Source organism: Conger conger, chromosome 7 (assembly GCF_963514075.1).
Source record: "Conger conger chromosome 7, fConCon1.1, whole genome shotgun sequence".
Classification (NCBI taxonomy): Eukaryota; Metazoa; Chordata; class Actinopteri; order Anguilliformes; family Congridae; genus Conger; species Conger conger.
Window position 1 is genome coordinate 14,865,811 of NC_083766.1, and position 27,890 is coordinate 14,893,700.

At 41.7% G+C, this 27,890-nt stretch overlaps 1 protein-coding gene across 1 annotated transcript; it reads right to left on the reverse strand.

Annotated features, from left to right (window-relative positions):
* Window positions 1-60: 60 nt before the first annotated feature.
* LOC133132123 (actin-binding protein WASF3-like) lies at window positions 61-27,577 on the reverse strand. Its single transcript, XM_061247305.1, has 10 exons — window positions 27,412-27,577; window positions 19,223-19,380; window positions 17,109-17,243; window positions 12,007-12,160; window positions 10,414-10,531; window positions 8,344-8,421; window positions 7,763-7,938; window positions 6,610-6,885; window positions 5,772-6,154; window positions 61-4,845 (listed from the first exon to the last, which is right to left on the reverse strand). Exons 2-10 carry the CDS (start codon window positions 19,353-19,355, stop codon window positions 4,688-4,690), a joined length of 1,611 nt encoding a protein of 536 aa, XP_061103289.1. The 5' UTR covers window positions 19,356-19,380; window positions 27,412-27,577; the 3' UTR covers window positions 61-4,687.
* Between the last annotated feature and the right edge of the window lie 313 nt (window positions 27,578-27,890).

Here is a 27,890-nt window from a genome sequence, read left to right on the forward strand (position 1 = left end):
ACAGACCCTCTCAGATATTTAGTTGATAGAAAAGAAAACACAAAATGAACCGTGGACACATAAAGTTCAGTACATTTATTCACTACAGTTTCCATCAAAAAAACAAAACAAAAACAACTGCAACAGGGCTGAACAAGGTGCCACATGCATACAGGTGACACTTCCACTCAAATATTTGCTTATTGCCAAATACACATTTGACCAAGAAGAATTTCTCATCGACAAGTGTGCGCAAGGCAACTGCTAGATTACTTTATGTGAGCCAGTAATCTTAAAGTCATCAGTCACATTTCATTCTTAAAACAGAAATAAAAAAATAAATAAAATGCTGTCCACCTTTTTATTAGATGTTCACATGCATGCTTGCCTACGTCACTCCATGTGGTACACTGACATTTGTTATCTAGATATATAACTCCTATACAAGCTGTGTTACAAAAATCTGTACAACAGTTCATTTATAAACGCATGAGTACATTAGTACACATGAGAAACTACAGGCATACATCATAGCTTCCTAAGCTGACAGTTGTGCCATCTCCTTTTCAACCATAGACGTTGAGTATTAAAACAGAGACACCAAAAGCAAAATATCCCTCAAATGACAAGCTGGCATGTCATCAAGCCCTATGGAAAGCAATGTACTGTACTTGAAGCACTGAAAAATAAAAAAGGGGAGTCTCTTGCACACGCACGCACACACGTACACAGACATACTCGCAAAATTAAGAGTTTTTTTTTTTTTTAGGCAAATAGGCAACTGCATGATAGCTTTTCAAAACTGAGTTTCACAGGGAACACAGAACTGTGGAATACACCAGTAATTGAACAATTGAGAATTCACAGGGCTCAATAGTCCATTACATTAACCACCAAATGTTTAACTAATTGTGTCTTCAAATCAGCAAATCACTATAATGCCAATAATGGCAAATACTCAACCACTACATAATAAAAATCAGAACAGAGAGTGATAATAGAAACAGATATGGCACCAATTATTATATGTAAGAGGGGAAAACCAAAAATAAAATAAGTTTGCATTTAGCAATACAATTAAGTACAAGTTCTCACTGCTCAGTCCTAAAGAGTACACCAACTTCCCAAATTATTTAATACATAACATGGAACCTTTTATATTCATTTATTTATATTAATAATTTGTCATATTCTTGAATGTATTACACTTCTGGAAATAAGAAAACAAATAAAGGGCATGTCAGTGATGATTCTGAAGGTTCACCCTGGTTCTGACCTACTGGAGTCCAGGCAGAATATGGCAGCATTGGAAAAAACAGGATGACAGAAATGGAGAATAGGCTGGAGAGACACTTTAACTTATGCTTAAGGCAAAGCAGTTAAAAATAATCTGTGGTGACCGCCCTTCATGTTTTAATAATAAAATAATGTCCTGCTGTACAAATATTGACCTGATCACAGGGTGAAGAAAGATATTTCAGGTCTCACATATGGCATTTGGTATTATGTCTCCACTGGACACATACACTGATGAGCCTAAACAATATGACCACTCACAGATGATGCTGATAACATTGATTATCTTGTAACAACGGCACATGTCAAAGTCTGGGATATATTAGACAGTAAGTATACAGTTGGTTCTTGCAGTTGATGTGTTGTTTGCAGGAGAAATTGGAAGGTGTAAACACCTGAGCACTTTGACAAGGGCCAAATTGTTATGGCCAGATGACTTATTTACATCAAGTGGATGACCGGTGGAGAGAATGTGATGCTCTGGGCAATGTTCTACTGGGAAAACCTGGATCCAGGCATTCATGTGCCACCTACTTTGTTGCAGACCATTCCATTACATTACATGAATGGCATTTGGCAGACGCTCTTATCCAGAGCGACATACAGTTGATTAGACTAAGCAGGAGACAATCCTCCCTGGGAGCTATGCAGGGTTAAGGGCCTTGCTCAAGGGCCCAACAGCTGTGCGGATCTTATTGTGGCTACACCGGGGATCGAACCACCTACCTTAACCACTACGCTACAGGCCGCCCATGTATGCCCCTTCATGGCAACGGTATTCCCTGCTGGCATAGGGAATGGTTTGAGGAATATAACGAAGTTCAGGGTGTTGTCCTGGCCTTCAAATTCCTCAGATCTCGATCCGATCACGCATCTGTGAGATGTGCTGGAACAAGTCCGATCTACAGCAGCTCCACCTTGCAACTTACAGGACTTAAAGGATCTGCTGCTAACGTCTTGTTGCCAGATACAGGTCTTGTAGAGTCCTTGCCTTTTGGCGGCAAGCAGAGGACCAAAAGCATATTTGGCAGGTGGTCATAATGTGTTGGCTCATCGGTGGACATGTACTGTATATATCCGGCACATACTCTGAAATGTATCAATTCTGTTTCAACTCCTGATATAAGCACATGGAGCCAGATGTAGGAAGCATGGGGCTAGAACCACAGTATGCGTGTGATCATAAGATGCACTTCTGTCCTGGAATGTGCGCAAATAAAGGGTGGACATATTATAAGTGTGACTGATTATGTATTCCGTTGAATTTACAAAAGTTTTGTACTAAATTGAATTCACACGCAATTTACGAGGGTCGAATTGTGGGAGAAATTTCTCCGCCTCTAAAGAGCAGACGTAAACTGAGGCGCAAGACAGAGACACAGATCTAGGCTTTGAAGATGCACTGAAATAATCTTTACAACAAGAATCACAACATTTCAACCCCCAGAGCAATCAAACAGAGAAATCATCAAACAGATTATTCAATTATTAATTTAACAGCCAAGCAATAATTAAGGCTGGGTGTCTGTCACAGAAAATATTGACAAAATAACTGATTAAATCAAACAATATCTAATGCGAAGGAGTGGAAATTGACTGAAATCATGTGCTCAACCGTAGTGACAGTAACTGAAGTAAATCTGTGTTGCAGCTAGTAAAAAATATGAGTAGGCTAAATGCAATGATATGCTGCTTTTAATGGCTTTTGTCCATCGCGGAAAGAGAAAATCACCTGCGACTTCTGTGACAAACATACAGCCATACAAATAAGTATGCTTCTGGGAGAAATAAAATATGTACTTGAATCTTCCACACGACGTTCCCATTCTATCCCAGCCATAATTATGCTCATTGGACCTCGCAGCATTTAATTGAAACAACAATAGCCCCCACAGCTGGAATATGTACACATTTTGTCCTGCGCTGGATATACTTTTACGTAGCAGCTGATCCATGGATATTGCCACACGCAGTGAAGATATTCAAACATTAAACATGTGTTTTAACTTTACTGTTTAAGCTCTGCCTCTTTCACAAAATGTAGTTCATAGGCAGTCCCATTCGCTGATTGCGTAATGAGCTGTAGCCTTTGTAAATAAGACGTTTATTTCAGGCAAACTGCGACCACATCATGTACATAAATCTGGCCCCTGGTCTCTACTTCTGGAGCAATATTTCCAGAAGTGAACAATTGTTCGCTTTTTTTAAGTATAAAAACTCCAGCACACTGTGTAGTTTAGCGTCTTGACTACATTGACCTTCAGGACTTTTCAAGTTTAACTGTAAGAGAAAATAACTCTTTTTGGCATCTCCAATCTCACCAAAATCTGGATATTATTTTATGAAAATATGTATGCCCCTCTGATGGCGGTTTGGGAGAGTAAAGACAACGCATGGTTCTCCTCTCAAGCATGTGGTGCCAATCATCTGCCTCTATTCACACCACAGCCACAAGTCCAGCATGTGCAGAGCAGGGGCAGAGGGGCAAAACCCTCTGGTCAGCAGCCCACAGGGCACAGTCAGGACTGGCATGGGTTAGATTCAATCCATGAGCGAGACTGTGGTGCTCGCTCATACGCTGCAAGCAGCACTTTTACTGAGAAAGCTACCCAGTAGCCCCCAGGGCAGAGAGTCTTTAATCCACAAAAGAGGGTGCAAGTTGGATGGCCGACTACACTAGCACTGTGTTTTCAATGAACATGCACAACCCAATTTGCTGTCATACATTTCATTCCGTGTTAAATGACATACTGCGATTGAAATCCCTCAATGTGTGGTGTTGATTTATATTGAGTGATGGCAAGGCTTTCCAGCAATTGTGTCTATCATTAAAATGCAAATTAAATGTCAAACTGGAAAAGTGTAAAGAAAGCACAATGAAAGGCCTACGGTTGGCAAACAGGCTAACTTGGAGGTGGTTTAAAAACAGTATTACCATGCTGTCAGGCGAGAGTGCTTTACAATGTTACAGCCAAATCCAATTAACACAACTTCAATATGCCCTGTTAATGTGGTCAAAGTGCTCTGTCACTTCACATGGACTCAATAACGACGTCCGCATATCAAACAGCAGTGCTACTGGAAAGTCACGCATGTATCCACGGTACGTTAAAGGAATATGACTTTCACATGATTTGAGAAGGTAAAGATTTTAGGTCGTTCATTTCAACAAAACGTGTTAAACGTAATAGAAAAGGGCTCGCATTATTGCCAAAGGCGCATAAAATTTGGGGTCCGTGTGTGGGCTGGTAAATAGAGGAAAGGCTGCACCGGTGGCTGCCCTCCGTCTCTTCTCTCTAAATGATGGATGAGGTTACGGACGCAGTGGCGGGGGAGGGAAAGCCAGGTTTCTCGGACGGGGGTAGCAGCGGAGTGTACTTTAAACGGGCGCCACGCTGCCGCTCTGGGCCGCTCAGTCGGACCACTCGTTCTCCTCCAGCTCGGAGTCGTCGTCCGACTCGCTGTACTCCACTGCGATGCGCCGTGACAAGATGGTGGCCACGTCGTTGCCCACCGGCTCCTTCTTGGCTTCTTGCTCACGCTGCTCCTGCACCTTGCGCAGTTGGATACCTAGGGGGGTGAGGACAAGTTACCCACAAGCCCCTGTCACAGTCAATTCAGATGAACTTTGACGGTAAGAAAGGTCAAGTTAATGCGAGCATTAAAAAAACATTCATCAAAGTGGTAACACTTTACTTGAACCCATCGTCCTAAGGCTGACATTACACTGTCATACACATGCTTAACAGCTGTCACAAGATGGCACAACAGATGTTACTGTCATTAAATTTACCAATAAAAGTATGACATAACCAGACATCATCTGTTGTGCCATCTTGTGACAGGTGTTATATCATGTGCATAACAGTGTTACAGTATGTCAGCCTTATGGTAAGGATTCAAATAAAATGTTGCCAGTTTCATGAATGTTTTTTATTTTTTATGAATTGTCTTTTTTAATGCTTGTGTTAACTTGACCTGATGTTTCACACACTCTACAACAGGGGTGTCAAACTCAAGTCCCGGAGGGCTGAACTGACTGCTGGTATTCGTGGTTTCCTTTCAGCAGCCAATTAAGGCTTACATTCAAGGTGTGTCGCCACATTAGCCAATCAACAACTTTGATTAATCACTGGTGCTGAAACATGCTGAAAGCCAGCACACACTGTAGTTGGGAAGGACTGGATTCTGATAACCCATACTGTACAATAACATGAGCTGTCCTGCAGGAATTGACATTTACATGACCTGCCTTATTATGCAGAGAGTACCTTCAAATGATACTCATTAGTTCAAAGCTGTGATCCAATCCTCACATAGTTGTCAAATAGGCATAATAGGTGACTGCTAGGTGAATGCTTATAAATATAACCACAGAAAAAAAATTCTTAGGTTCTTTTTTGCCCCCAGCGATGGGCAGTGATAAAAATTATGCGTATCGGTTTCTGCCGAGTCCCTTCCCGGTGGTCCCACAACCTTGAACTCTGACCTCTCACCTCTGCGGATGGCAGCCAGCAGGTCGCTGCGGGCGTCGGTCATGGGCGTGGCCGGGACCTGACCCTTTCTGGGCTGCACCTCGCCGGAGGAAGGGGCGAGGTTGCGGGCGGGGGAGAGGACGTGTGTCGGGGGTCCGGGAGGGGGCGGGGGAGGAGCCACAGGAGGACCTCCAGCGGACGGAGGGTGGGAGGGAGAAGGTATGTAAGAGGAGGGCGGGGCGGGGGGAGGAGACGGGCTGTAGGGGCGGGACATCGCAGCCATGGCGCTGGGGGGCAGGGTAGGGGGTACAGTTGGGCTGTCGAATGCTGTTTGGGCGGAGGGGATGAGTGGCGGGGGAGGGGGCGGGGCTGGAGGCACGAAACCCTCAGGCATCTGCTGGCCACTGTGAAAGACAAAAAATTCACATTTCTTTTCTCTCCATCTCACAGAAAGAAATGCTCCTACTTTATGAAGGATAAACAGCCATTGCCAGAAAACAAAAACCCATCTTTCCAAAATATACCTCAATAATAATGTTTTTATTTAAAAAAACAACTTGTCTCTAGATTTATATTGTATGCTCCCAAACAGTGGCACTGATTTGATTGCCACTTTGCTCTATTTCTATATCAAGTGATGTTTGCTGACTATGTCAAATGTCTGTTTGGCTGAAAGTGCAGCCAAATGATTGGATCATAAATAAATACCTATGATGGTGTTGGCAGCACAGCTTATGAAACACTTACTGTATTCTTTATCAGTTATGCCATTATCAAGTGTTTTGCATGTATTTCCAGCAGTGTAATATAAAGGGTTTGGAAGGAGAAAGGAGAGGGAGAGAATAACGGCCGTACACACCTGTAGTCCTTGACGGCTTGCGGGCGGGGCCCGTTGAGCGCGGGGTCGGCGGGCGGAGGGGCGTGGGGGGGCTGCACGCGGCCCAGGGAGTTGGCCTGCCTGCCGGCAGCGGCGATGGTGGGTCGGTACACGCGGTCCAGGGACTGGGTCTGGGCGGCGGCGGCTAACAGCTCCCTGCCCTCCGCCGTGCTGTAGGAGCTGGACCCGCTCACCTGCTGGGAGGGGTGGTTTGGGCTGGCGGGGAAAGAGTGCTCCCCCATGTCTGACATGACCGACCTGGGGAGGGACGGAAAGGAACAGAGCCAAGGGTGAGCAGGCCAGAGACCGTGTGAAGACAGGGCCCCTAAGTTCCTCATTACGTATACTTCTGGAATGAAAACTTAAACCAGGGCTATTCGACATCGGTCCTGGGGGAACCCCTGTGTATAAAATCCCACAAATTTAACAACCTGAGGTGAATCAATGGACTCCTAAGAGTTCAAAGACAGAGCAAATGATTACGAGTCAAGCCTGCATAGTGTTAAGTTTAGGGGAAAGAATTTGCCTATGAGATGCATGTATTTGATTACCCAATTAACAGCCTATTTAGTCACCTCAGTCCTGATTTTTATCATTTTAATACTTTTGTTATGCAGTTGTTGGCCATATAGCACAATAAGCATAACATGGGACTTAATGACATGCATAGCCATTTCTGATTTAATATGGCTTAAAAGGGTAAATAATCAAATAAATCACCTAATTGAGACACATTAACAACTTGTTAAAAATGATTGGATTGCAATTGTCGTTGGGCCAAAAACCAGCATTCACAGGGGTCCCCCAGGACTGATGTTGAATATCCCTGTCTTAAAGCAGTAGGCTCAAACTCAGCACCATGGAGGCCCTGTTAACTCAAATATATATACACTCATAAACCATTTATAAAGTGTCATTTTTTACTCTGAACAAGCCTGCTGGTACTAAAGAATTTGCTGATGCTGAACCTTTGCCTTGTATAAAATGGTTCTGAGACGAAAATCAAGAGATCTGCAGTCATCCAGGAGAGGGCAGTAGAGAGCACAGGCAGGGCTGTGAAGTGAATATTCTGGCAGCTTGGTGCTCGGAGCAGCTTGGTGTCCCCAAGGAGGGAGGGAACGGGAGTAGTGCCTACCTGTTGTCAGGAGAGAGGGAACCTTCTGACGACATGCCGTGGTAGGGCGACGGTGTGAGCCGGGTGTCCGGACGGAACTCCTTGTCGTAGGCCATCATGTTCCACTCCTGCCGCCGGTTCCGGGCCTTGCGCACCTTCTTTACCTCGCGGCTGGGGTCCTCCACCTGTTTCTGCTCCTGACGGGAACAAGAGAGAGCGCCGGCCTGACACCTCGCATCAGGGGAAGGGCACAGAGGGAGGCTGCACCCGCTGAGGGAGAGGAACATCTCCAAACATCTCCACACAAAGCCCAACATTGCGCCGCGTCTGACCACTGAATCTGATGTGGGGGGATAGAGCTTCGTATCTCATTCGGACCCTCAACCCTCAACATACAAACAGAACAGATACAGGATGTTAAAGTTGATTAACATTAGCCTGTATCACAAAACAAAACAGAACGAGGCTCTAGAAAGGAACATGAAAGAACATTACTTTCCCAAAGAAAGACCCAACAGACCCACAAAACACACCCCTACAGCTTCGCAGGTCCGCGTGGACGGACGACAACAGTACAGAGATAACAGTGGGAGATGCCTTACTGAGCCGAACAGGGGACTTCTGGAATGGGCCTGTCTGGACTGGGGCCTAGCCTGGTCTGATTGGACAGGGCCGCTGGTCTAGAGAGAGGGGAGAGCCTGAAGGGTTAGACCTGGAGCTCCACCCAGGGTGGCAAACACACAGGGACACAGGGGTGGGAGAGGTAGGACAGTGGGAACACTCACACAAATAACATTGTGAGGAGGAGATCCCATTGGTTGAGGCTCTTTTTCCTTCTGTCCCCATAGGAAAGGCACTGGGTCGGCAGTTTTAATCTACAACTGTTATTGTATTTCCAAGTGTAAGGCAGACTAATTATGGACTGGAATGGGATTCCTAATACCTTATGTGGCACATGCACTACTGCACTCACGCACAACCGAGTACCCACTCACATACACTTGCAAAAGCCACACATCAGCACACACAAATGGTAAAACCAGAGGTGGGGCAGCAGTACAATAAAGTGTTTAAAGAGCAGGGCTTGTGACCCAAAAGTTGGACGTTCAATCTCCAAAGTAGAACACTGACATTGTACTCTTGAGCAAGGTAATTGACTTCAATATCTGCTTCACTGCTTCAATACATTCATGCTGAAAATCTGCCATTCCACCTCATCCCAAAGGCATTCTTTTAAATTGTGAAATGAAGACTGTGCAGGCTACTGGATTAAACCAAAGTCACTGTCATTTTAAGAATTCAGGCTGTTCTTGAAGCAAAAGGGGGTCCTATGCAGTACTAAATATGTCTACCTAATAATGTGCTGAAGTAAACTGAGTTCATATAAAACTGTGTAAACTGATAGTAAGTTGTGTACATGTCTTTGGATAAAAGCCTGTCAGAGGTAATGACTGCCATTCATCTATGATCTATATAGTATGTCTAGATCAACCATAAAAAACACACAAAGCTCTTCCAATGGAAATAAGGCCATAATAAGAATGATTCAAAGAGATTTATGCAGTAATGACAGAACAGGACATTTTACCAAGCATAATATCCTTTCAGCTGATGGTTGAAGAGACAAGCTGATAGTCGAAGCTATTTGTTTTTTGGCAGGGCAACTTTCCAATGTGGAAAAACTAAGTACACAGTACTGTGGAGGACACATGCCTTAAGAAATAGGTGTTATTTAAATCTGTGTTATACATTTAATTAATATTTGATAAACATGGCAAGCCTCTAAATGGAATGACCACTAAACTTAAAAAATAGCCTATTTTAACCTGTGAGGACCTGAAATTGGTCTGAACATTTAGCTGATATAGACATAGTGAGGGAATGGAAAATGTCACACCACTATCAAACCCCTCTATCTTTCCTCTTCCGTTTCCTTGCTCCATGCCTGTCAAAACAAACATCACTGCAGCCTCTGATCCTGGAAGCTTGTGAGCTTAGAGTGTAATGAGCAGTGTGTTAAGCCTGACAGTGATAACCCCCCAGGGAGGGAGGGGGAAAGAGGAAAGGGGGGGGGGGGGTAGCGGTATAAGAAAGAGAGGGAGATGAGAGGATGAAAGAGAATGGAAGAAGGCAGTAGAAAGAATGAGAGACAGTGAGGGAGTGAAAAAGGAAAAAGAGAGAGGACAGTTGCAGGAGAAGGGAGAAGGGTAGAGTGAGTGTGTGAAGGCAGTGAGGAAAGGAGGTTAATTCTGCACCCAGCAGAGAAGGCTTAGCGCTTGCTCCATATGCGCTCTATCACTGTGCACATACAGTAGGCAGTTTCTGAATTAGCCCTTTGAAGACATAAAGGGGGTCAGGCCCTCACATAATTCTCGCTCAACGTATAGCTAAATTTATATCATGGCATAACATTGCATATTACTAAAATCTTTTTGATTTTTATTAATATTATTATCGTAATAATAATAATAAAATAATAGTATTATAGTGGTATAATACTACTACTACTACTACCATTAATAATAAGAAGAGGAACACACACACACGCATACGCATACGCATATGTACACACACATGCACAATCTCTCTCAGTCTCTATCTCACACACACAATATATGCTACATACACAAAAACACAGTAACACACTCACATGCGTACACACACATTCTCACCTTCTGCCTTCTTTTCTCCTTTCTTTTGTTTTCAGTTGCTTGGAGCATCTTCTCTTTCCACAGGTTGAAGAAGTAGGACGGGTCTGTGTAGAACTTCAGGCCATCCTTCTTGTCATCCCTGCAGAACAGTGTACCCAATTACGTAATGATCATGGGAAGAAAACACAGTACAGCATGTTGAAATGATAACTGCTCCTATAATTCTATAAGTCACATCTGCCTTTTTCCCTGGAACAACAGAACAGCACCCAGGTGTAACAAACTCCCACTTTAGGAGCAACTGTTGAATATTGAATCATTTGAATAAGATTTTTCCCATTTTCTCCCAATTTTGGTGGCCAAATGTAACCTGTTTTTTTCAATTGGCCATGTATATTGAGGAAACACTCCTACAACCCTGCCTCCCGGCAGCCGGAAAGAGAACCTTCTTTAAGCCGCATTGCCTGGAGCCCCGGAATGAGGCGATCAGAGGCACTCATATGCAGCGAACCTCCACCAAGTCCCTCCCTCCACCCTCGGGGCGGAGGCCCAAGTAAGCCGCTACCTCTTGCCATACTCAGATCTGGCAGGAGTGGGGTGTGAAACCCGGTTCTCGGTGTGCAGCTGCATCGAACGCAAGTCTGATGCCTTAGCCTTACTAAATACAGCCGTGTGTAATTACAGGATTTGCACTTGCTATAGATAAGCCTGTAATTGCACTGGCTAATGGGTCTAACGGGGCTGTGGTTAACCTAACTTTGAAAGAAAGTTCCATTTTAAATGTGTTGCAGGTTGGTTAGAAAGCGTTAGGCGGAGTAATACTTTTTGGATAGCTTTTTGGACATTTTGGGAATGCTTTATAAAAACATACTCTCATATATGTGAATAAAATACACGTGGTGAGTAATTCTCTTTACATTTTGTGTCAAAGAGAAGCTTTTCTGATCATTCATGTGTCTGGACAAAAATATATACAGATGGTTTTTATTTGGAGAGATTTGGGGACATTTCAGGACATTGGGTGCAGTTTTAGGAAAACCTGTCGATATCTTTACCATATTTCAAATATAAAGTAATTCTGGGTTGGTCCTTCACTTACAAATTGAGATATTCAGAGCAAAACTATAAAAACATAAGGCGTTTTGTAATTATTTTGTCTGTATATACATACTCTGACATAATGCCATGTCTCAAATATCTGAATGGTACAAGCCTACTCTTCTTTAATTTAAGTCTTCAACCATATGTGTGTAGTAAATCGTTTTTTGAGATATTGACACTTTTATATTACAAGTGTAAACTAGGTGTAATTGCCCTCTTGGGGGGGCAAAGTAAAGTGAAAGGGTTAAAAAGAGGAATAAACATATGGGAGTACAAGTTACATACACAGACTTTCTCTTTAAATATCTATACATATATAACTAATATTTTGATTGGTAATGTTTTACAGTAATCATCTTGTAAATACTAAGAAATACATCACGAACAAAAGTATTCACAGAAACCATTCACTACACTGAACCATATCAAAAAGTCAGTGAAACAGACAATGTGAACATTCAACTGAACAATACATTTTGAATCAGTGAGTTGAGTCAAAATGCCCATACTAACCTGTAGGGACTGAGAATGTTCAGGGGCGGTGGCTTGTCACAGCGGTGGTACATCTCCATTACTGGATTGGGCACAGAAGTTCTAGAGACCACCTGCTGATCCTGGATAGTGGAGCTCTTGAAGGCTTTCCTCATGTTGATATCCTGCAGTGACACTGCAAACACACACATGGGCATGCATCAATATTCTCTATTCATATCTTAACTGACCCTTGTATGAAATACAAATAATATGAATATGCATTTTTATAACCAATGGTCTTGCACTGTGACACACCAATAATATAATGTGTAAATACACATACATATATGTGCACAGAAAATGTCTGGTACTAGCAGAGGATTGTGATTTCCATGTTTGTAAGAAACCTAATGAATGTCCAATGGATGGAACCGTTGTATGTAACCAATGGAAGTAATGAACTTTTGAATGCACTCAATGACACGCCTTTTCCAGCTTCCATTCTTAAACAGCCGACTTCAGCAATTCCCCTATGTTCGCTGTAGTATGACAGATTAATAGTGGATTGGTTTGCAATACAATGCTTTCCATTTTCCAGTCATCATTTATGGGGTGGGCAGTGATTGTGATGTAGGACTGGGTGGCTGGGGAGGTCCAGCCGTCGGTTGATAGTGAGATATAGTTAGCAGCATTAAACCTGAGTCACGTTTTGTTTTGTATCTCTGTAAAGGGCTAGAACTATGTTACAAATGAAATGTGTGTTCCAAAGTGTTCATTAGCTTCTGAAATCCTTTGTTCTCAACAATTGAAAACGGCCTTAGGTAAACGGCTATTCATTTGCTGATTTACTTTACTTGTGTAATTCATTGGAGTAAAGGTCTTGCAAATACCTGACGTAAAGTCGTTGGTCCTAATGTGAAAATATGCGGTTATGTAAATTGTGATATTTCGTCCCACCTCGAGTATCTAGTCTTGATTCTAGTCTTTTGGAGTCTGCGATTGGTGATGGTCAACATGAGGGCAAAAGTTGTGCCAATGAAAGTCAAGGAAGCCATTTAAGAAAAAACACTGGTGTATGCTTGGGATCATTGTCTTGTTGTGGGATAAAGCATCATCCGAAGAGTTTGGAGGCATTGGTTGAATTTGAGCAGATAAGATACTTCTATACAGTTCAGAATTCATTATGCTGCTGCTATCAGCAGTTACTGTACATCATCAATGAAGTCTTCTCAGGACAGTGGTCACTGATTACTGAGCTCATCAGTGCTCTCTTTTTTCTTAATAATGATTACATTATTATTATTGGCATTTGGCAGACGCTCTTATCCAGAGTGACGTACAGTTGATTAGCAGGAGCCAATCCTCCCCTGGAGCAATGCAGGGTTAAGTGCCTTGCTCAAGGGCCCAACGGCTGTGCGGATCTTATTGTGGCTACACCGAGATTCACCGAGATACCTTGCCTGTCCCAGTCATTTACCTTAACCGCTACAGTACAGCCCACCCTATTTTTACTTCTCAGCCATAATGGCTTCCCTGACTTTCATTGGCAGAACTAATGATCCTCAAGTTGACAAACGGTAATAACAGATTAAAAGGCAATTAAAAGTTTAGAATTAAGACTAGATACTAGAAGCTTTCTTCTAAGTTCTCTTTTACCTACACTAAGATGACACCTGACTAGTGGGATACACCATAGAGCTATTTTCCCAAATATTATAGTGAAATGGGCAGACTGTGTATAAAAAGGGCTGTAATTCCTACACAGATCACCAGACATGGACGCAAATGCCCTCATATGAAAGCTGATAGTCTACACATTAACTTCACATTCATTATATAATTTCAAATCCAGTGTGCTGGAGTACACTGCCAAAACTACAGAAATTGTGTCACTGTCCAAATACTTATGGACTGCTCTGTATACAATGGCTGTTTCTGACCTGAGTTTTGGCACTATAACATGAACATGCCATGAAAGCACAAGACTGACCACCACAACCATATCATTTGCTTGGTCAAAATTGTGTAAGAGAGCAGAGTCAGTTCATCTGAGGCCAACATGCTTTGTGCCGTTGAGTGGTATGACAGGGTTTATACTATACGAGTGAAACAACCATTTGCAGTGGCTTTGATTCTTACCTACTGTATGTGGCAGACAGCAAGTCACACAGCATAGATCATACATATGGTAAAAATAGCTTTCTCTGAAATCAGAAAGATTTGTAGACCTGCACAGGAAAGACTAAAGGCTGTACTGTGTATACAATGAAAGAATCATAACGTCCCTATATCTAGACTAAGATGTACCATCTGGACATTAGTTTGAGCAGGATATGACTCTAGTCTTATGTACGGAGACTGCACAATAGCCTCCGCTGTCTCAGTGGGAGTTCAGAAAACACCCGGCCAATGAGATAAAGTGCCCCGGTGACTCATGGATTTGTTCGGTGCTCACCCTTCTGTCTCTCCTGTTCCCCGTCCATTTCTTTTGATTCCTATTCCTCAAACATAATAGCTCATACTCTTGTCTCTTTGCCTGCAGTACAGCTCTGCTCCACCCCATTCTCTTTTTTAAATGTATTTGAATTTTCCCACATTTTTTATATCACCCCTTATTGTGCATCTACTTTCAGTGCTGTACCATTCACATCCATGCATTAAAATTGAAGTAGGCTTCAAATGCTTGCCTAGACGTGACTGAGTATTTCATTTCCTACAGGCCACAGAGTACTACAACAGAAGAACTAGTGTTCATCAAAGCAGAGGCATATCCCTCACAACTGAGTACAACTAGTGTCTGGGCCATTCTTGCTTTTGGAAGGGCATCCAAATGAGGCAAACTGAATTACAAGCCTACTGTATGTACTTGCTCAGTGGACAAAAAGCAGTATAATCTTCCTATTACATCAAACTGGGTGCAGCACAATCCAACTGACTCTGGGATATAATATATTCGATGCACAAACATGCACATCTAAAAGAACATAACTATCGCTGACAGGCTCCCTTCGACATTACTGCTGATATGACATGGGTAGAGATCTGAGGCAACTCTCTGCTACCTGCTGAGTCCCTCAGGCTGCATTCAAAAATGCCCAAAGGGGACTCTAGCAGCATGATGAGTGATTTAAATACATAAGAGGTACATGCTGAGTTCATATTAAATTATTTATGCTGATCACTGAGCACTGCATTAGGAACACCTGTACACCAATTATTCATGTGGTAGAACGGGAGATTCGCAGCACGAAAGGGAGGCCCTACCCAGTATTAGTGTTCCTAATAAAGTGTTCAGTTAGTGTATTTCAAATAATTTAAATTCAGAAAGAAGCATAGGCAACAGGTAACACTTATAACTATTTGACGATACACAACACAGGTCACTATGCTAGTGGATCACCCTGCAGCACTCCACTGCAGCAACATTTTGAACTAGGTGGATTATTTTCCCCTCAACTTTTCTGGACCCTCCAATTCCTGCCCTCCAAGTACAGAGAATTGGAGACAACTTTACAGTTTCTACCCACAACCCAGTGTACTTTCTCACATAACATGTGATCTCGGTTTGTCAAAAGACAGCAGGTCTTGAGAGTCAGGCAAGAACTTTACAGTTACAGAGAATCTACAGTTCACACCTTCCCATTTCTGAAAGTAGCACCAAGAAAACTGGTAAAAATGTTCTCATCAAATTTCTTAGGCACCAGTATTTACTGTTTCCACATTATTGCGCATGGCTATTTTAGTATGATGGTGTATTATCTCATTGACTAGTCATTTTGCTAATAGTCAGATGGTCTAGATGTGAAGAGAATACAATCACATTAAAAGTCCATCTCTACATTTGGCCCATTCATTCTCTTTAAGTACAAGAATAATCTACACCAGCAATCATCAAATTGAGACTTGTTATTAGAGAATTATAAGGTTCTACTTGACATTTGACAGCCATTAGTGTCATAAATGTGTTATAAATATGCTGCTTATAGGGCACAAAATGTACAGTAAGTCTAAAGTTTTAGATACAACTCCTGTCTAAAAGTATTTTAAAAAATCTGTTTGGAGACCATTCACTTTGAAGCTCAATATCTAAAAACTACAGATGGAACCTTATAATTCCAAGGTCACAAAATCTGGACCTAAAATCCAAATCCGGCCCTGGTTTTCTTTTGTACCAGGTAATTAACTGAAAAATGTGTGCTACTGATTGGCCAGACACCTGACTCCCAGGTAAAGGGAGGGTGTTAAACCAGCAGTCCTCAGACCTCGATGACCGTGATTTGATGATCCCTGATCTACACAATCAACTATACTAAATCAAACATAGTTGCCACAGATATTGTTTCTGATGATTGTGCTCTGGAGATCTCTGCCATCAGAGAGGCCTTGAGGAGCTTACTGTACTACCCAGGGAGAGAGGGTGTATTTTTGTCTGTATGACAAGATCAGCTGATCCATTATGCACCCCAAGCGGGTTCACCCGGAGGTGACGACCACTGCCTGGCTAGGTTTCATACAGTCTTCTTATTCCTATCACTGTCAGATGGACCTCTGGCCTCAAGAGCTGAATAAACTGCCTTACAAGGGCAGCAGTGTAGCAATGAGCTTATGCAACTTGTAACCAGAAGGCTGGAGCTACAAGCGGAAATATAAGGATTGCATGGAACATCATGCCAGGAAAACTGAATTTTCTGCATGAATAATAATACAATGTAATGTAATGCAGTGAAGTACAAACAACGCAAAAATGCCAAGTCAAATTGGTGAGCAAATCTTCTATAGAATCATATGTATATAATATTTTTACTGCATAAACTGCTACACATTGAGACTCAAAAAAAATTTTTTTGTGTTCAAATGTATTATTATTTATCTTATTATTACTGAATAAAAATGCACACAGAAATGAAAATGTGAAGCGCTTAGCTTAATGTGATACTGTAATATGTACAGTGACATTCTTAGTGTTCATTTAAGTAAACTGAGTTTACACAGTATGAATAAAGGAGGGACCAAGCATACTGTACCAGACATTTAACTGTGCAGACATAGCACAAGACACCAGGACAGAAAGAGTGACAAAGAAGCCAAGCCTGACCAATCCCAGCCAGCCATCCCTTGTCCCCAGCCCCGGCTCCACCCACCTTCCTCCACAGTGGAGTCCAACTGTGTGACCTTCACAGCCAGTAGATCCACCCTCTCCTGAAGGCTGTTCATGCGCATGTAGAAGCTGTTTGCCTCGTTGAACAACTCCCCAAAGATGTCCTCCGCATGCCTACCTGTTTTAACAAACGGACACATGCACACACACGCACACGCACACACACACCCACACACACAGGCACGATCAGTTGCTAACAGAATTATGGCCCATAACCACACTGCCTAGTTGACCTGTGGCCCTCCCCAGTAGGAGCAAATCTATTATCCGTAAGAGTACCAATGAGTAAGGCTGGATGTTTGTCATGGATGTCACACATTCTGTGATTTTGTCAATAAATTTGGCTTTCACCATTTTTTATGATTTTTGCGATTCCCTGTGATTCTTTGGCAGTTTTGTCTGCATAACTTAAACTCCAGATAGCATACAGTGTTGTTTGTATACAGTAGGCATATCCATTTCATCAATATTAACAAAGGCTGGGAAAAGTGTAACAATAGGTATAGATATTTGGAATGCACTGCGATCAAGTTCGTCGTCCTTTTCAGTTGTTGCACTCAGATGTGACAGCCCCTGTCAACAACGTTCGTAGCATTCAGTGACAAGAAGTGCTCCATCAACGACCAATCTAGCAATATACAACAGGTAATATACCAAAAAAACTACCAGACATACTGTAACTGTTTTTCATTAATGCAATTTGAGCAAGCCTTATTTTTTCTATTTAACATTCTGATAACAGCAAACAAAATGCTATTTCTTCCAGTTTTCCTAAATGAAGCCAGTAAATGCACATGCTACCCATGAGAACTAGTAATTAAATCGACTTTTTTATTTATTCTGTGATTTTCAACAACTTTGCCGTGGGAGCTCCATGCCATTCTTCCGTAGTCAATATTTTCCATGACAAATACCCAGCCTTACCTACAAGACATGGTAGTTTAAGTGTCCATTATTTACTGACCAGAATAAACTTGTGCAGTGACTAATACACAATAGAAATGACAAGAAAATTATTGTGGGATGTGCAGAACAGAGTATTTAAAATGGCCTGTGGCCCCAACAACATTCTTTATAGGAAGCCTTCCTACAGTAAACTACAGTAAATTAATCGAATGGATTTAGATTATAAACTGTTTTACTAAGCAAATCTAGTCATCACTAATCCATAAAAATAGATATAATCTACACCATTAATGGTACTTCACTGATGCTATACGGATCAAATAGACTGACAGCCCTGATCCTTGACTGGGATGACCCATCGTGGCAGCTAAAATGGCTTCCTGCTTTTGAGCCTTCCTTACACAACAGGCCCTAGCAGCAAGTGTTTCACAAAGAGACCCGGGGGGGCCCTCGCTGCGCGCTCCGTGCCTCCACTGAGCCCACAGCTCCTGCGGGATCACTGAAGCGCACAGGCCGAGCCGCTGGAGAACCAAGGAGCTGACCCAGTTCACAGCGCTGACACAACCTCAGCTCACTCCTCCCGCCCAGAAATGTGGGACACGGACAGGGACAGAGTGCCAATGAGGAAGAGGGAACATAAACTTGGCCCAAAAGGCATAACCCGATCCTACCCTTGAGATAACGCCATCCCGAGGGACAGGGTTTTAGCCACGCAATCAGAAATGTGGAGGTTTTTAATTCTGTTTGATGTGACTGTACTTTCAAAAAACTAGCTGAAGGAGCAGTCTGTAATTTGACGTTATCAAGGAAATGTTTATTTTTGGAACAGAGGAAGTTGACTGCGTCAAAGACACCTGCGTACATTGGGTTGTTACTTTATTCTGCGCCTGGGTAATATTCCCTACAGAAACCTATCTTTCTGTAGAGAACTTCTAGTTTCCCTTGATTAGCTTGCAGTAACTGCCTTTATTTCAGTTACACCACTAGCATAATGAGGTGGTTGGACCTGGACTAGCCCAATTTCTAAGCACCCATCACCTCTGACCCTGAAACTGTCCCCCCCACCCCACCACAACTCATAACCTCAACAGTTGTTTTCAATATTGTTGGCTATATCACTATCAAGCTCTTACATCATCCAGCTGCTGTATGTTATATGTAGCAAAGTTATAGTCAGGTCAGCGCACTCACTGAGACTTCCCAGCTGTTTGATAATGGCTGCCAGGGTGCTGTTAGTGACACACTCGAGCTCGCTCGTCACCCCGTCTGGCAGGGCTCCTCGGCACAGGTGCCTGGGCTCGATGCTCCTCTTCACCAGCGGCATGGCTACACCTGCGCCGCACTCGCACCTGGAGGAGAGAGAGAGGGAGGGAGAGAGAGGAGAGAGGGAGGGAGAGAGAGAGCGAGAGAGAGAGAGGGAGGGAGAGAGAGAGAGAGCGAGAGAGTGAGAGAGAGAGGGAGAGAGAGGGAGGGAGAGAGAGAGAGCGAGAGAGTGAGAGAGAGAGGGAGAGTGAGAGAGAGTGAGAGAGAGGGAGGGAGAGAGAGAGAGAGAGAGAGGGAGGGAGAGAGAGAGCGAGAGAGAGTGAGAGAGCGAGAGAGTGAGAGAGAGTGAGAGAGAGGGAGGGAGAGAGAGAGAGCAAGAGAGAGAGAGAGAGGGAGGGAGAGCGAAAGAGAGAGAGTGAGAGAGAGGGAGGGAGAGAGAGAGAGAAATTTGAGGTTGGGGGGTGTATTTTGAAGTTAACCTTTTGACATTTGGACAGAAAGACAGCATTAGCCTTGTAGTACAGTTTTTAGTACTGGAGAAAAATAATTCTGCATCAGGACTCAATGCTGAAAATCCAGAAGGAACAGTTAAAGGAGCAAGGGATGGTGAGTGAGAAAATGACTGGTAACCTATTGACAGCTAAAAGCTGGGTATCAAAGGGAGTGCAACAAATACAGGCCCGTAATTCAATCACAGTGTGCATGACAAGGGTTGCAGATAGTAACTAATGTAGTTACTACTTAAAGTAAACAAAATGCAAAAGACGTTTGTGGCATAATAACAACATAAAGAATATTGAAGTGCTACAAATGATTGACATATTTAATAAATTAGTAAAATGACCCGTTTATGAAAATTCCAGGACAGGATTCTAGGGTGCAAAGGAACCCAAGATTACAAAACATGCTATTGAAACATGAAGATGAGCACAGCACTGTTTGTGTTTCTGTGTGTGCATGTGTGTGTGTATGTGTGTGTGTGTGCACGCATGCACTGCTTTGAGCCAATCAGATTAATGGAAAGTGACTGTCTGGCCTCACTCTAATGTGGCCTAGCGGCAAACTGCCAACTGCTGAACCCTTGCCAGAGGAAGACAAATACATGAAGCCTTTCACTATATCTGTGTCTCACAACCCCTTATTCCCTCTTTCCCTCCCTCCCCCCCTCTCATTTTCTTTTGACAATGAATGCTTTGCTTTTCTTACTCCACATCTTCCTTGAAAATGACTCACTGATCTACAAGTGCCATCCTTCCGCTGGCCATGGGAATCCTCACCAGCACCGTGTTCAGAGCATGGTTTGGCCTTGCAGTTGGACAATAGACAGGGGACAATACACAATATTGGTATTTCTAAAGTGGCACTATCAATAGCGGTGGATCTGCAAGAAACTCTATTGAGAAAAAGCATCATTGTGCTCTATAGCCACAAGAGTTCAAGCTACCTTTAACATAAAAGGGTCTGCAATAAAGGAGTTTTGCCTCTTATTCCTAAAAGTAGCCCCAGAGGAAACACTGACTTCTCCAGTGACATATTTCATATCCTGCTTCAACAAAAAGCACTTTTGCAATCATCATTGTACCTTGTCCATTCAGGTCTATCAGAAGCAATGGATCTCTCTCAGTATTATATACATCCGCACATGTAATTTTATGATTGTACAGCAAAACCTTTTTTACAGCAATTTTCTTCTTGTAGACATGTCATATTTAGTCTGCTGTTCACTAAGCTTTTAACAAAATGGAGTGGGCTGAGAGCACTGAAGTGCCTTTGAAGGAACACACAGTCTGTTGGAAAGCTTCAGTCAGCCAATGCCAGGCCGTTGCCATGGCAACGCAGAGGGGCCTTCTACATGCTCTGTGGCCCAGTACAACAGTAATAACAGAGATGAGCATGGCTGAATATATACCATGCAGTATACGTACAAGCATGTATGAGAAAGCTATGCATGTGCTGAAGAACAGGCCATAACCACAATCAAAGATCATGAAGCAAAGCGTACTGTGGCTACCTATCCAACACAAATGCTGCCCATTAATTTGTTCCACTACCACAAGAAATAGGACATGACGTTCCCCAAGGCTATGGCATCCTCTGGCAGCTGTCTACTTTGCACCAAATTTGCATAACGAAAGAGCTAAATGTGTGTAAACAACCTCAAGGGGGAATAGAAGCAAGAAGAGACTGTGGATGACAGTGACAGATATCTTTTGCTTTTAAAACATTTCAGGCTGAGGTATTTCATAAAGCAAAGTTGGGAAGAAGTCCAGTACCAACAGCAGGTGTATTTCCATATCAAACAGAGCAATTACACAGCAATTATTTGGAAGACTTTATGCATAGCAATGCATAAAGTATTCACCATGAGGAAATAGAAACGGTGAAGAACCCATCATAACAGGTAATTCATAATAATCACTCACAACCATCTGGTTTCATTAAATTACATTACATTTGTAGGGTGTTATCCAAAAGTTATATTATCTTTTAGTGAATGTTTCCCCTGATTTAAAAGTACTAAACATGAAATTGATTTGTAATGCTGCAAGTTTATAACTGGCTAAACAAATATTTAGAGAACAAATGAATGCATCAAACAGGACAAATGTAAAATGCTAAATGTAACAACATGCAAAATCATTGATAGCAGCCTAAATTCAGAGCTAATTCTGTTCTGTCAATTTAAAATTTAAATAAAACAATGTGCCACATTTTGAGTAATGCAATCTGTGTGATTCCATATTCAATGCTACTGTGTTTGGAATTTAAACACTTAATAGGAAAATCAGCAAATTGAGTTTAAACAAAAAAAAGATCAATACACCAATTACTAATATTAGTTAATATCAATAAAATAATCAATGATCAATGGAATTATTGACTGATACTATATACTAGATACTATGTACACCAGCTTGCTCATGCTAATATTTAATCAGCCAATCACGTGGGCGCAACTAAATGCATAAAAGCATGCAGACATGCTCAAGAGGTTCCGCTGTTTTTTAGACCAAATGTCAGAACTGGGAAGAAATGTTAAGTTTGAAATGTTCAACCTTTGGTTCTCTGATCCATCCACTGATAGGATATAATGTATATATAAATCAACAGCCATTCCACCTTCCTCCATTGAAAAATGGTCAAATATGAAGAGTCAACACTGAAGTATGAAACGAAGACATGCAAACACACCCAAAAGTACAACTACATTACATAGTCAGCATCAGCTAATGGCATTTACAATGCTAGTTACAGCTTCTGTGTCTGACACATGGGGCAATGGGAAAATGAATGCCATCATCTCTAACACAACCTGGCCTGAGCATTGTCCAAGGAACCCACATCAAATGTAAAAACATTACAGTTTTTCTCAATTGCTTTGGCCCATTTCCCGCAACAGTTTTAATGTTCTCATAACTTTATGTCTCATAACTTTGCCAAAATATTTTATGCATACAGCACACTATTATGGTTCACCTCCAAAAGTGCATACTTCACTCATGTTTCAAAATTCTTTCAATGAATTAGTCAGTGCCATCAAGAGTCATTGTTTGAAATCACAACAGTCAAAATGGTAAAACATATTGTCATTAAGACAATGGAAGAATATTCCTTACAGTAACTTAAAATCAGTCTCTCTTTCTGCAATACAATATTTCACACTGAGATATGTAAAAGACAACTTAAAAGACCAGAGATTACTCGTTTTGAATAAATGTTACTGATTTAGTGACATTCCAATACTATGCAATACAGTAAACAGAAAACACAACATCACAAAAAGTTATATTGCACTGTATAGTTGAAACACGCCTTTATTTCAGGTTCTGATATCCATGAGAAGACTTTGTGTGGTTTCCAGTACCAAAAACAATCTCTATCCAGTTTTACAATCTCTATTCTATTCTCCAGTGAACAGGGTGTTTTAGCCACTGTGTCTTTAAGGCTCATTGATATCAATGAACTTCTGTTCTGATTGGCTGGCTAGCTCCATCTGAGCCAAGCTCTTGGATTTGTTCTGGCTACAAGGTGGGCCATGCTGAAACAGGTGGGCATATCGCTGTGATGTCATAACTTCACGGAAGTCTAAACAGCTCGTTTAAATGCACATTTTCTTCATACGCACTGTGTGGATTTATTTGGGGATTGTGCGTTTTGATGCTTTCACAGTGTTTTTAGAGAACATTCAACTCCTGTATAATCCACATAACAAGGCAAATGCCATTTCCATAATATAAGACCTCTAATTTATTTGTCCCATTTAGTACTAGAGTTCAGCTTATATTGAGGGCTAAGCTCTGTAAGTTTCTTGGTCGTACTGTGTCGGTGTGATATAGCCTACATTTTAATTAGACTGCTACTGACACAGAAGTTAAGCTTTCTGGTGTAGGCTACTTGAGGACACAAGTAGGAAATAAAACCAAACTGGGTCTCTTTATAAGTTTTAATATCAATATGACTCATTTTCCTACCTCTGGAATCAAGAACATGTTCAATATTAAGGTCTTCAAGAAGGTTTGGCATCAAAAATGCTACAATTGGAGTACTGCCCAAATGAATTCAGATTACCAATGAATGTGAACATATTTAAAATAATACATTTGAAACTGGTCCACATTGTTTTTCACATAGTGGTTTGCTGGCACCAAACCTGTCTTCACACATCAACATTTTAAATATGTCATCTCAAAGCTTAACCGTGGACTCATATTTCTCATGCATGCAGACCCTGAGGAATGGCATGTGTTAACTGAGTAATGAGGTAACCTACAGTCTGCTACTGTAAGCACATCCAGTGACAGATGGGGGAAAGTACTTTTGTTAAACAGACGAGATCTCCTAAACAGCCCCTGTAGATAATGGCATATACAGAGCCAACTTCCAAGGCAATACGTTTGGTCTCTTCTGTCCAAAAATCCCATAGCAGGGGCATAGCTAGTGCACAGGGTCTCACTCCAGAATATCCTTCCTTACGTGAAGGTCTGGTTTTGACACAAAGAGGAAAATCATCTCTTGAATTATTCCCATGTTGTTGCATCAAACTGCTTCAACAAAAACATGGTTCAACGTATTTTTTTTATTACAGTACGAATCAAAAATATAGTGATATTTTTAGTAAAAACATTGTTTAGGCAATTTGTTCATATGTACACGTGTGATAGATGATAGATATAGTGGTTAGCTGCACTTTTGTTTCAAAATATTGCAGATAATGTTGATTTTGACTGAATTTCCTGTTTTGATTTCCCAGTATACACACAGTGAGCACTTTATTAGGTATTTATCAGACTTCTTTTTTAGGCTTCTACTGCTGTAGCCTATCCACTTAGTGGTTTGACGTGTTGTATGTTCAGAGATGCTCTTCTACATACCACTCTTGTAATGCATGGTTATTTGCATTACAGTCACCTTCCTGTCAGCTATATTTTAGGCCCTATTCTTTTTAGTTTGTACATATTACCACATGGTAGTGTCACGAAACCTTATTGTACATTTCTGTATCTCCAGATGATTATAGCCCCATTGAACTGTACTCATGGCATACATCTAAGCATGTCAGAAAACATCTGAGAGTTGAACGAAGACTGAGATCATAATCATTTGGGCAAAGGCCCAGTGAGAGAAACTGTCTGCACACCAGTCACTTGCACTAAGCACTAAGGACCAAGTTAAACCTTGACCTCAACTCTGAGGACCACATTACAGATGTGACTAAACTGTCCTTTTATAACTTTCAGAATTCTGAACCAAACCCCACTTTGTGTGGCCTCCATATTTCATCCTGGTATTTTGTGGACCTCTGGTCTTTTAAGTTGTCCTTGAAGCAAGGGAAGGGAACATCAGGAACAAAGAAACCAATTTGGATTCAAATCCAGCCTTCTTTTTAAATCTGTAGATACTAGCTATATTAAGAACAACCCATGTTTAAAAGGTTATTATGTTGAAGTTTTAATTAAAGTACAGACTTTAATCCTCCTCAAACTCTAAGATATAAACTGTGTACACTGTCTCAAACAAATGGGAGAGCTCTCACACTTTCTTTTAGCCATTGATACATTTGTACATATACATTTGTAGACTTTCTTAAACACTACGTGGCTCTGCAACAATTTTTGATTAAACACAGGAGAGGGGACGGAATAATCTCTAAAGCAATCAGTCCCAGATGGCAATCCTAATGATAGCTGGCATTGAGTCTACTTAAATATTTATACCCCATTACTCTCTATACTCAATCAACAAAGTGAGCATAACTCAGGAAGCAATTCAACTTAATGCACAACCACTGTTATAATTAAATCACAATCTATGTTGAAAATCAAGGGTGCATATAAGACCATTCTGCATCTTCTCCATCTGTCAGTGCATGCTCGTCACTTAATGCACAAAGAAATTCAATTTTTGATTCTATCTAGGGTTGTGATTTTTTTTTATTGGTAGACCAAAAAACAATAACATGCAGTCCTGATTCGCTCTTGATGAAGTCCAATCTAAGTCCAATCTCAAAGTACAATCTGTCACCTTTGAGTAAGCTACTTGGACAGCTGCTGTGTGGTACTTGTAACTTTAAAATATGTGAATAAAAAACCCTTTCACCCTTCAAATGCAGAAATGCAAAATCTTTGAAAATATTTGTGGTATTATTTGCGCCAGGCAAGATCAATTGAGCACAGAAAAGTATTTGAATTCAAAACAGTATATATTTGACCAAGTTCTTGCAGGTGAGAGAGGTCTCAGAGAGTACACACCCACCTTCACAAGACATGGAAGCCAGATGGAAGAGTTGCAATTCTCCAATCCAAAGCATTCCCCTTACTCCCAGAGAGCAGGGTCATGACAACTTTTCTATCAGCCGTACTGTGTTCTGAACTTCATTTTCCTGAGCTGCATATATGCTTGCAAGCATTCTATTCCTTAAGACGGCTAATCTCCGCATTGGGTTACGGACACCAAAGAAACGCCTGAATCATTCGGGTATTCATTCGGTGATGTTACTTCAATACTGCATGGTCACACAGAGAATCTTCTATATTAGAAGACTGTTACACACCACTTCTCGTGCCCATCTTTGTTTTGGTTTGGCTTGTGACCATGGCATTCCTCAATGCTGAGGAAAGGACATGCTAGGCCTCTTTCTGGGGACAAGACAGTAATTACAAAAAAGGAATTAACGTTTGGCCATAGTCTTGGCAAAACTTGCATCCATATACTGTAATTCCTCAAGTATTCACTCCATCAGATATGGTGTACTGTGAGGTGACACAATTTAAGTGTGAAAATACAACTGTACAACACTGCCATAAGATTATATAACACCTGTAAAGTCCCCAATTCCTACCTCAAGGCAAATATTAAAGCTTGTAAAACTAAAAATGACGGTATTAAACAGATTTCAGACAGCTGTTGATGGTTTCTCCCCTAATACCATATACAGAATAACCTAAAGTGGGTACTAATCTAATGTTCCACCACATTTTCTCAGGAGGGAGGAGACCGAACCTCTATCATATCAAGCCATACATAACACGAATATGGAAATAAAGTTTACATCACATGCATCTTTTTAGATAATGGATTGGTAGAAATTGATTAATTAGCTCGCGCTCAGCTCCAACCATTATTACTATAACGTGGCTGTGGAACTCTGTGCACTTGACACACGATTAGCGTTAAGGCTAAACAGGTGATGAGCGAGTGAAAACTGCAATCTTGAAAAACAATGTGTAATAAAAAGGACCGCCGGGCAGAACAAAACGAAATACATAAATGACGAGGTCTGATCAGGTAGCTGAGTACTAATATTAAAAAGAAAATGTTAATAAGAATCTTGGCTTTATGGTCAGCGTTTCTTTCCTCGATGTGTGATGAGGATGTACCACTATGACAATCCATTGTTCGCGTTAGCTAAACCATGGCTAGCCAGTTCAAGACTATATAGTTTTGCATGGAACGACGCAACCCCTCCTCCACCACAATATACGGCCATCGCAAGCCCATACAGCTGTGTAGTTTAGGTTCATGTCACCGTATAAAATTGCATGCAACCATTCCGCTTCGTACAAAGCACAATGTATCTAATGATCATGAATATGAAAGGGATAAAAATATCGACTTACTTCAGACGAGTGGTTTTTTTCCTTTATTATTATTTTATTTTCAATCACCCTCTGAGTTTTTAATCACAATGCATTATGAATCTTATTAATCGAAAACGTTTCAGTACGGTCCTTGCATTATCCTAGCCAAAAAGAATGGAGGACGCGTAAATCTGGGTTCCCTTCTGTCTGCATGCCTGTTTCCTTGGTAGCATCTACTCCACGGTTCGCTTTCTGCAGCAGAGAGACCCCGGCGCATGCGTGTCTTGGGGCACACGGACCACCACCCTGTGATACACAGGAACGCTCACGCGCTCGCAAAATTCAGGGCTGAAAGAAACAGCATCTATCGTGGGGGTCCGATGGGCACCCATCAGAAGACAATCAAATGCAGCCTCTCCGATTAAAAGCTTTACAGACCAACAGATATTATAGCGCAACGTCCTCTCGTAATGAGTGTAAGTAGGCTACTTCACGCAGCATTAACACTTCCAAACCAC